General features: G+C 38.6%; 1 protein-coding gene across 1 annotated transcript in view; it reads left to right on the top strand.

Moving 5' to 3' along the window:
- The first annotated feature begins 745 nt into the window (after positions 1-745).
- Positions 746-11283, top strand: part of LOC122556908 (cyclin-dependent kinase-like 2) — a 102836-nt gene continuing 92298 nt past the window's right edge. The window contains exons 1-3 of the mRNA XM_043704160.1: positions 746-975; positions 6779-6973; positions 10838-11016. Coding sequence (XP_043560095.1) covers positions 781-975; positions 6779-6973; positions 10838-11016 — 569 coding nt within the window. The 5' untranslated portion in view covers positions 746-780. The remainder of the gene's footprint in view (positions 976-6778; positions 6974-10837; positions 11017-11283) is intronic.

The raw sequence follows: 11283 nt of genomic DNA, 5'->3' as shown, positions 1-11283 counted from the left end.
TGGATTGCTAAAATAAGATGTCAAACACTATCAAGCCAACCTTTGGACTGAAATGCTAACTGTAGCTTGAAATAGCAACAGTTAACACATACCAATGTCATTAATGTTTTATAACGTGGATCAGTAAAAGAGTTTTTCCATTTGTTTAATTGCTGCAGTACAAAAATCAGTATCACAAATAAAATGTTGAATTATATTGCAAAAGCAGAGAAGAAAGAGTCACATGATATCATGCATAGTATGGTTAGATTACATTGAATATTCTGTTCATTTTTGGCCACCAGCCCCAGTAAAGGCATTCACACCCAAGAGCAGTGGGAGACACAAGACAGTCTATTAATTTGTGTGAGCTGTTGTGCTGAAAGCAAAGCACAGAGCAAAAACAGTGTCTGTCCTTCAAAGATGGAAAAAAAATCAGTAAAAAAGGACACTTTATACACTCCTCAGCTGACAATACAATGAAAGATATACTCTTCTGCTTCTCCCAATTTTACTTTGTTGTTCTGAAAAAAGCATTTGCTTCCGCTTCAGTGCTGAACATAGAGAACAGCTGGGCTCAGTAACTCAGTATGGAGTGATTTGTGGGTGTAAATGTCACTTCGAAGTTTTTAACTATGAGTAGGGGTATGAATGATACAATTCCACCTCACATCCCTTCATTGTAATTTGATTTCATTGAAGGGATAGGTAATAAGGTATTATTAATAAAATGCATTTCTATATGTTTTAACAGAGTATAGTCCAGAATTCTTAACTAACAGTAAAATGTGATACATTCTGATGCAGGTTAAAAAAACAGACCTAGGAATGGAGATGTATGAGAACTTAGGACTAGTGGGAGAGGGTACTTATGGATCAGTAATGAAATGCAGGCACAGAGAGACAGGACAAATAGTTGCCATCAAAAGATTTCAAGAACGAGATGATGACAAACTGGTAAAGAAAATTGCTGTAAGAGAAATACGATTTCTGAAGGTAAGAACTTAAATTATTATTAATTTGAGGGGGATATTTCATTTAAGATGTTGGGATGGATTTATTTAAAAAAAGAAATGAGATTTCCATAGTGGAATAGTGGATAAATCCACCACTGGCATGACATAGTCATTTATAATAGGATTTAGCCTTTGGTCCATGTACCCAAATATTTGCTGGGATTAGTTAGTGGGTGTTCCAATAGTCCTTAGTTTCTTTGGGCTAGGGAAAGGAAATAATAGAAATGAATTTCAACTGATGAAAAGTAAGTATGCCATCTGACATTGGACAAGGTCTTTATGAAGATCATTGTGATGAACACTAGACTGTTCTCTACTGGTCTGTTTCCCAAACTTAAGGTGGATGTCTGTCATATAACTGAGGAGGCAAATTTAAGATTTGGAGATGAAGGTGTTATCAGGAGGTTGGAGAGGAGAATTGAAATGTGAGCAGCTGATGCTGAACCCTTGCATCTCTGACTGCTGGAACCAATTTATAGTTCATGTCCAAAAATGTTCTTGAAAATAGAGACAATGCCCCCATATTTTGTGGTGGATTATATATTGTCTTCCAGGTATAATTAATTAGCATTTTAGCTGGGGATACTTTCAGACAAACCTATACCAGAATGGCCTGGAAGTTGTTTGTGTGCACTCATAGATTCTTCGGATAACTCTAAGATTGCCATGTAAATATTTGGAACGAGTCATAGAGTTATATAGCAAAGTTGGGAAGGATTAGTTTGTCTAGTTTTTCAGGAGGTCATCAAGATTTCAACAGTATAAAAGTGTCACTGAGGAGAGAAGTTAGGAGAAATTTATTCATACAGAATTGTTGAGACAAAGACAATGGCATGATTTAAAGGAAAGACCGTGCAAGTGCTTGAAACAAGAAAACAGAAGGATATTGAGAAAGGATGGGACAGTGTGAATAACTTCAGATTGTTCAGCATAGATATAATGGGTCAAAAAGCCTCTTGACACTGTAAACTTCGATGATCCTTTAAAGTACTTGGGCTAAACTATAGAATTAGTTTGTGAAGCCCAAGTGCACGCTGTGTCCTGCTATTTTGGATGTCGGTTTGTTCGCTGAGCTTGGAGGTTCATTTCCAGACGTTTCGTTACCTTACTAGGTAACATCTTCAGTGGGCCCCATGCGAAGCAGTGTTGAAAATTCCTGCTTTCTATTTATATGTTTGGGTTTCTTTGGGTTGGTGATGTCATTTCCTGTAAGTGTCAAAACAGGTTGCATAATACTTAAAAAAGAGGATTTCTAATAACAACCAACTTATACCAACTCTTAGCTGGTTGTGGTCACACATACAATATGCTTATCAGCACTGGGATCATTGTTCAAATACCCATATAGTGACAACAGTGGTGAAAATCTATCTGCCGACTGAGGAGAAAATCTCTTCTGAAGGCAAGTGAATTTAACATTTTAAATGCCTTGCTGCTTTAAGAATACTAAGATAGTCAGCAGCTGCAAATACTTGAACAGTCATCATAACTGTGGGGAAAAAAAGCAATGAAGCAGAAACAGTCCTTCAGGTTAAAACCTTCACTTCCGACATGGTAAGGAGCACAAGGGCGGGAGTGTGAGCTAATAAGAGCTTAAAACCCTAGGCAAACTCAGCAGGTCCAGAGCCATGTGAAGATGGATCTGTAGGGGTAGTCCCAATTTGAGACACAGGTGGTAAGTGACCTTTTCAGAGCTTTGGAAATTTAAAAATCACTTAGTAGCAAGGGGAAGAACTTCAAATTAACACTACAAAGGATCATGCGAGGAAAGATATAAGTTAATTGACCATTCATGATGAGCATCACTGCCATTGCAAGTGCACACTATGAGGCAAGGCCACAATAACAAAGTGTAAGGCTGTAGATTTAATTTATACTCAGTATGCAACATTGGAAATTTCATGGTGCAATTTAATGTGACAAAAGGAGCAGTTTTAAACATAGAAAAGACAGAGACCAACAGAAGAAGGCGATTAACAGACTTCAGGCAAGGATAAGAATGAGATATTAATAATTTAAACCATGGTTTTCGCAGAAGATTTAGTCAGGACAGAAAGTTTTATTTGTAAAAATTTCGAAAGGAACAAATGTTATATTTTAAGCCAGTAAGTGTGGGAATGTATCTATTTTGCCGGGAAAAAATTAAAATTTTCATTTTGACTGCAGTGAATGGGAAAACTTTCATTTTGACCATAGTAAACAGTACAGAGATGTAGCATTGTCATGAAACAAAATTTAAATGTGTTGGAGGAAATTAAACAGCATTGCCATAACATGGAATGTGAAGCTTTACTATAAGTAAATTATACAGTATTACTGTACTAAACACGATAAAAACATGTAAAATAAAGAAGATTAAAGCAACAATGACTTACTGGTGGATAAAAAACTTTAAGTTAAGAAGAATAAACAAACAAATGAGGAAGACATGGCAGGAAACTCATGGGATGTGGGTGTCAGTGGTTGTCCAGCATTTATTGCTCTTGAGAAGGTGATAGTGAACTGCCTTCTTAACTGCTGCACACCATGTTCTCTAGGTAGACACACAATGGCCTTAGGGAGGCAATTCCATGATTTTGACTTAATGACAGTGAATAAACAGTGATATATTTCCAAGTCAGGATGCTGAATGGCTTGGAGGAGAACTTGCAGGTGGTCCCATATATCTGTTGCCCTTGTCCTTCTAAATAGAAGTGGTCATGGTTTGGAAGGTGTTGTCAAAATGTTACATTCCCTTCTTGAGCTTCTTCCATGCTTGATGCAACTGCAATATGCCAACTTCTGTGAACAACCACAATTTATTTCAGCAAGTACAAGCTTTTGGAGAATCACTTAACACTTGTGATGCTTGCCATCCTCCGTTTATACAGGGTTTGACATCACATTCAGTCATGCATGCAAGACACAACCTGCTGCCACTCCCCCATAGTCACATGCCACCCAAAAACAATGTAAAGTGATTAGATTATTTACAGAAACAGTGTATGATTATATTATTCCTTAAAACAGTGTGGGATTAGATTATTCCTTAAAACAGTATTTACAGAATACGATTAGATTGTCACATCCTGCCTGCAAGAGAGAAAAACATCCCCCCACCCCAACCAGGACAATCAATTTCTTACATGTCAGCAGGACAAACTAACCCTTTAACATCTCATAAAGATCTTTGGTGATTTCTCCAGTGCATCTTGCAGATCGTGTACACTGCTGCTACTGAGCATCGGTGGTGAGGGAGTGGATGTTTTTGGAGTGGTGCTAATCAAGTGGCTTGCTTTGTCCTGGATGGTGTCAAGCTTCTCGAGTGTTGTTGGAGCTGCAACTGTCCCGTCAAATGGGGAGTATTCCATCACACTGCTGACATGTAGATGGTAGAAAGGCTTTGGAGAGTAAAGAGGTGAGTTGCTCACCACTGTATTCCTTGTGTTTTATCTGCTGTTGTCACCATTGTATTTATATGGTGATTCCAATTGAGTTCTGGTCAATGGTAACCCCCAGGATGTTGATAGTGGGGGAGTCAGTGATAGTAACATCATTGAATGTCAAGGGGTTGTGATTAGATTGTCTCTTATTAGAGATGGTCATTGTCTAGCATTTTATGGCTCCACTGGTCAGCCCAAGCCTGGATATTGTCGAGATCTTGTTGCATTTGAACATGAACTTCTTCAGTATCTGAGTTGTGAACGGTACTGAGCATTGTATAATTATCGGCGAACATCCCCATTTCTGACCTTATGGTAAAGGGAAGATCATTGATGAAGCAGCTGAAGATCATTGGGCCTCAGACACTATCTTGGTGGATATTCTGGAACTAAGAAGACTGACCTCTAACAACCACAACCATCTTCCTATGTGCCAGGTATGCCTTCAACCAGTGGAGAGTTTGCCCCCAATACTCATTAACTCGAGTTTTACTAGGGTCCCTTAATGCCACACTCTGTTGAATACAGTCTTGATGTCAAGGACTGTCACTCTTACTACACCTCTTGAAATGAGCACTTTTGTTCATGTTTGAACCAAGGTTGTAATGAGGTCAGGAGCTGAGTGACCCTGGCAGAACCCAAACTGGGTATCACTGAGCAGGTTATTGCAGAAAAGGTACTGTTTGATAGCAGTTTTGATGACACTTTTCATCATTTTACTGATGATTGAGAGAAGACTAATGGGGTGGTAATTGGCCAGGTTGGAACTGTCCTGCTTTTTGTATATAGGACCAACTTGGGCAATTTTCTACATTGTCAGGTAGATGCCAGTTTTGTAGCTGTTCTGGAACAGCTTGGGTGGGGGAGCAGCTAGTTCTGAAGCTCAAGTTTTCAGTACTATTGCCAGAGTGTTGTCAGGGCTCTTAGCCTTTGCAGTATCTAGTGCCTCCAACTATTTCTTGATATCATTTGGGAGTGAATCGAATTTGCTGAAGGTTCACTTCTGCGATGCTGGGAACCACTGGTGGAGGCTGAGATGGATCAATCATTTCTAGCTGAAGATTGTTGCGATTACTTCAGCCTTACCTTAGCTGCAAGGTTTGAAGTCAGAGATGAGCCAAGTAGACGACAGGCTTTGCCATCTTGGAACAAAAAACAGCTCTTAATAAATTACTTCAGGACTAAATACAAAATTTCATGCTGAACAAGTAAATATACAATTGTGTTTAATGAGACTTATAGTGGATTACACTAAAAATCACTAAAATACAAAATAACACACAAATACTTTTAAATAATTTTGTCAAGTTTTTGGTAATTACTTTAACCTGAGAACAAATGTATTTCTTGAAAGAGCATAATTTAACAGAAAAGCTCAGCATAAAGTATTGGGTTAGGAGAACAGGAGTCTTGCTTGGGATGCCAATGGAGATGGACAAATTGTCAGTTCCTCCTGATAGTCTTAGTTATTATGACTAACTGGTTAATGTAACTTATATCTGTTGCTATCATACAATTAAGTACATCTTGCTAAGACAATTGCCACTACTTGTTAAGTATTGCAAATTGACCATTGTTGACAGAATAGCTCTTACATTCAGAAGCAAAGGGAAGATTCTATGGCTCATGTGACACAGAGGTAGTGTTCTTACCTCTGTGCCTGAAGCATTGAGTTCATGTTCCATCTGATATACAGATGTATAATAGCATTTCTGAATGGGTTGGCTCATAAATATCTAAAAAGGAAGATTATGTGACTTTTATGATGCAGTGGCAGTGTCCCTAACTCTGAGGCAGGAGGCCTGAGCAGTCCCACCTGCTCCAGAGCTGTATAACAACATCTCTGAACAGGTTGATTAGGAAATATCTAAAAATGTTAATCTGGAAATGTCCTTACTTTTGGGTCAGAAGATCAGTGTGCAAATCGCACCTGTCCCAGATGTGTAGTGGAACACGATCAAACAAGTTGATTATAAATAACTACCTCCTGGAGCCTTCAGTAACTTCTTCCATCTGGGTCAGAAGGTCCCAGGTTGAAGTTGCAGCTGCACTTGAGATGTACAATAACATGCCTTAACAAGAGGATTGGTGCCGGTAGTTCACCTCAACCATACATTAGTATTGTTTGGTCCTGAGGCACATACAACACCAGCAAGAGGTGATATGTCCACTTAAGTTTTCTTTCCCCCATTTCTGATGCTCCTTTCTCACATTACTGTCCAAGATCGATGCCTATTAGAATGAAGAATTAGAAACTTCCAACTCACATTCTGCTTTTAATTGTTCTTTTTAATGCAAAATGCACATTTCAGTTGTGAATAATTATGGTTTCTTCCATTCATATTGCTTAACACCTGACAGCAATTTAGGCATGAAAATCTGGTCAACCTTATCGAAGTGTTCAAGCAAAAGAAACGTTTATTCTTAGTGTTTGAGTTTGTGGATCATACTGTTCTGGATGATTTGGAACGGTTTCCAAATGGACTGGAGAGTAAAAAGCTCAGAAAATGTCTTATTCAGGTGTTAAGAGCCACGGAGTACCTTCACAAGAACAATGTGAGTAAAAACAACCTGTGGACACTTAAAATTTACTCATGAATTGCTTGTAGCCTTGCCCATATCTGTATTTGATAAATATAAGTTGTTTCATATGTATTATTTATGTAAAGGCCCTGTTTTAACATTGATCTGTTAACGGGGACCATTTCAGTGTTTCGCATCAGGAAATCTTTGCTCTAAAGTTATTTCACATGGGTCTGATGTAAGGTCATATGACCTGATTGGGACTATTTGGATCGACCTCTCCAATTCCCTGACAGTTTCCCTCAGCGACCCTCTGGCTTGCAGCCTCTCCCACTCTCTGACCCTCCTTTTCAGTGTCCCTAAGGATCACACTTTCTCCTGCTCTTTGACTGTCCAGCCCTTGTGACTCTTCTGGTCACTGCTGACCCTCTGGCCTGTGGCCTCACTCTCCCAGATACTGTTGATCTTTCATCTCACCACGTCTCTGTCTTCTGGTTTACCTCCTGAAAATTGAAGCAATTCTCACTGCTTACTTCCAGTGGGTTTGTTTACAGTTTGATAGGATTTGATAGTGGGAAACAGCAAGAGGAGTGGTGAGAAATGGGAGGCTCAGTGAGAGAGAGGGAAGATCAAGGAGCAAAATGTATGGCAAGTGGAAAGCTATTTAATCATAGAATCCCTACAATGAGTACCATGAGAACAAGATAGCAGAAGAGGCAGCAAGGAGGAGCGAAGTAGAAAAAATTAGCATGCTTACTTTATATTTATAAATTTATTTTGTTTTAAATGTTATTTCATTTTTCAATATGGGAATCCAGCAATGCAGAGAGATTGTGGTAATATCCCAAGATGAGTAATCGAGAGACCAAGACTACTTACTGAGAATAATTCCAGTCAGGTCACCTCTCATTCTTCTAGACTCCAATCCACTCAACTTCTCCTCATAAGAAAATCCCTTCATACCCAGGATAAACTGAGTAAACCTTATCTGGATTGTCACCAGCGCAAATATATCTTTCCTCAGATTTGCACAAAACTGTTTGCAGCATTCCAGCTATGGTCTGACTTGTGCTTTGTATAGTTTTAGTAGAACCTTCCTGTTTTTACATTCCATTCCCTTTGAGATAAAGGCCAACATTCCATTTGCTTTCCCTATTGCCTGCTGAACCTGTATGCTAGATTTTTGTGATTGATGCACAAGGATTTCTAAATCTCTGTCTGCTGTAGACATCCACAGTCTTTCTCCATTTAAATAATATTCAGCTCTTCTATTCTACCTGCAAAAGTAGATAACCAGTAAGAATATGTGGTTAACAAGTGCACTATCCCTCCTGTGTCTGACCAATTGGTGGGACAGGACATCCCTCGGGATGATGATGGTAATGTCTAGAATATTGTCTGTAAGTTATGAATAGAATAGAATCCCTACATTGTGGAAGCAGGCTACTTAGCCCATCAAATTCACACCAACCATCTAAAGAGCATCCCACCCAGACCCACTTACTACCCTATTCCTGTAACCCTGCATTTCCCATGGCTAATCCACCTAGCCTGTACTTCCGTGGACATTATGGGCAATTTAGCATGGCCAATCCACCTAACCTGCATATCCTTGGAGTGTGGGAGGAAAACAGAGCACCCAGAGGAAACCCACCCACAGATACGCAAATTCCGCACAGACAGTCACCCAGGAGTGGAATTGAATCCTTGCTACTGGGGCTGTGAGGCAGCAGTGCTAGCCACTAAGCTGACATGCCATCCAGTGGTTCAAGCTGTTGTTTGGCTCGACTGTGAGATATCTCCTTTAACTTCGGCTTTAGACTCCAGATGTTAGTAAGGAGGACTTGGCAGGCTGACAACTGGTAACAACTGTTCAATTAATTTATTGCCTTAGTTGTGTCAGGTGGTCCATCCAGGTTCATTCCATTTTGAGACATTTTGCAGTTTGGTACAACTGAATGGTTTGCTATGTCATTTCACAGGGTTTTTAATAGTTATTTGAGTGCTCCCTAGATAGGTGATCCTCAAGAAATTGAATGTGTCAATTGATTGAACAAACTGCCCTTAAATTTGCTTAGCTGTCCAAGCAGACACCCACTGTCGTGTCACTAGAAGTTAATGTTCAAAAACTCACCTTTAACCTTATTTACTCATCCTTTTTGGGCATCTTCTACTCAAGCACAACTGAATTTTCAAACAGGTATCTTTAACTTATTATATACCATACTTTTATCTATTAGCTGCTTAAAGGGTTTTGCAAACTAAAATTCTCATCATGGCTTCTAGTTTTGGAAAGTAAAATGACAGTGAAGCCAGTAAAAGGCAGGTAGAAATTATATGGGCAGGAAGCAGTGATGGCAAAGGTAGGAAGGATGACTTTGATGTGCTGATATCTGTTGCTCCATTACTTTATTCATAATTTGATGAGTTATTGCTGTGATTACTGTAAGACTGGTGATTAATTAATTTACTGATTTGTTGATGCACCATTTATTCAGTTGTTGCCATATTCCCAGCTCTGTAAAGTCATAAATGTAACTCATTCATATATCTAATGATCCATTAGTTTATCTGTGACTGCTGTTGCATTCATTAATAGATTCATTGTTTTTTTTTCATTAATTGATGGTTCATTTTATCTTGTGCCATATTCACAGATTTATTAAGCTGTTAGTTACCTTCAAGTTTATAAATTTATTCCTTCATTATTGCTTATGATTTGCTGGTATCTATTGCTCATTAGTTCATTATCAATACTTCTATAGCTGTAATTCCAGTATTCTTTTATTGTTATCATTGCATGGTGTTTAGATTTGGGTTAACTTCTGATTGTTTAGATTTCCCATTTGTTTTAATGGTGTCACGTCACTATTTTATGATTTGCTTTCATTGCTTTTCATTGTCAAAAACATCTTATGGCATCTTTTTATGTCCATCTGAAAGGGAAGATGAGATTGCAGGTAAAATCTCACCCAAAAGACAGTGCAGCATTCCTCAATACGTATCAATCTAGATTTTTGTGCTCATATCTCTGGTGTGGGATTTGGCATCACAACTTTCTATAAACTTGATATAAACTGAGCCATGGCTGGCATTACCTATATAACTGTGTACTTCTAACTTTTCTTAGGGTGAACATCCTCGCACTTTAAAATTGCTCACTTTCAATTAGTAATACACTTAGAATCATAGAGTCATTCAGCACAGAAACAGTCTCTTCGGTCCAACCAACCCATGCAGAACATAATCCCAAACTGAACTAGTCACATCTGCCTGTTCCTGGCCCATATCCCTCCAAACCTTTCCTATTCATGTACTTATCCAAATGTCTTTTAAGTGTTGTAATTACCCATGTCTACCATTTCCTCAGGAAGTTCATTCTACATGTGAACTACCCTGTGTTAAAAAAAGTTGCCCCTCATTTCTTTTTTAAATCTCTATCCTCTCATCTTAAAATGTGCCCCCAGTCTTGAAATCACCCATCCTAAGAAAAAGACAACTACCATTAACTCTATCTATACCCCTCATTATTTTATAAACTTCTATAATGTCACCTCTCAACTTCCTAGACTCCAGTGAAAAAAGTCCCAGCCTATCCAGTCTTTCTTTATAACTCAAATCTTTCACTACTTAAGGAGAGAAGGCTTCACAAAGTGGGCTGTTTGGTGGTTACACAGAGATTGAATGTCAGATGACCCGCTCATGACCACGTCCTTTTCATTTTTACTGTGCAATACATTAAGCAATTTAGTACTGGGGAAGTGTATGTTATTTGAATAAAATTATGGTGATCTGAACTGGTTGTGTGAAGTTAAATTAATCTTTTGTCACTTGATCAAAATGTGTAAATTTATTTTATTCTGCTTTATTATTTCTTCTGAATTATTTTTCCTCCAGATAATTCATCGCGATATCAAACCTGAGAATGTCCTGGTCTCAGGGTCTGGTGTTGTTAAACTATGTGATTTTGGATTTGCCCGTTCATTGGCTGCACCAGGAGAGCCTTACACAGAATATGTCGCCACTCGGTGGTACAGAGCTCCAGAGTTAGTAGTTGGTGACACGAAATATGGAAAGTAGGTATATATAATGGAAAGTAGGTATATATAATAAAACATGACTTTTCTTTCTTTTATAAGTAGGAGATTATAGAGCCATTCCCTCTAACAGCACTGCATTTTTAAGCCTTGCAGATTGGGAAGGCCCCTTGTTTAGCCCTTAGTTTGTGTGGAACTAACTGATTTAAGTCAGGTGAAGCAATACGTCTCAACGTCCACAAGCTAGATAAAGGAAAAATCCACCCAAATTTCCAGTCAGTGCTTATCCTGTGTTTAGTGTTGTAT

Source organism: Chiloscyllium plagiosum, chromosome 14 (assembly GCF_004010195.1).
Source record: "Chiloscyllium plagiosum isolate BGI_BamShark_2017 chromosome 14, ASM401019v2, whole genome shotgun sequence".
Taxonomy (NCBI): Eukaryota; Metazoa; Chordata; class Chondrichthyes; order Orectolobiformes; family Hemiscylliidae; genus Chiloscyllium; species Chiloscyllium plagiosum.
The sequence above is the reverse complement of the archived record's forward strand: the minus strand, read 5'-3'. Positions and strand labels throughout refer to the sequence as shown.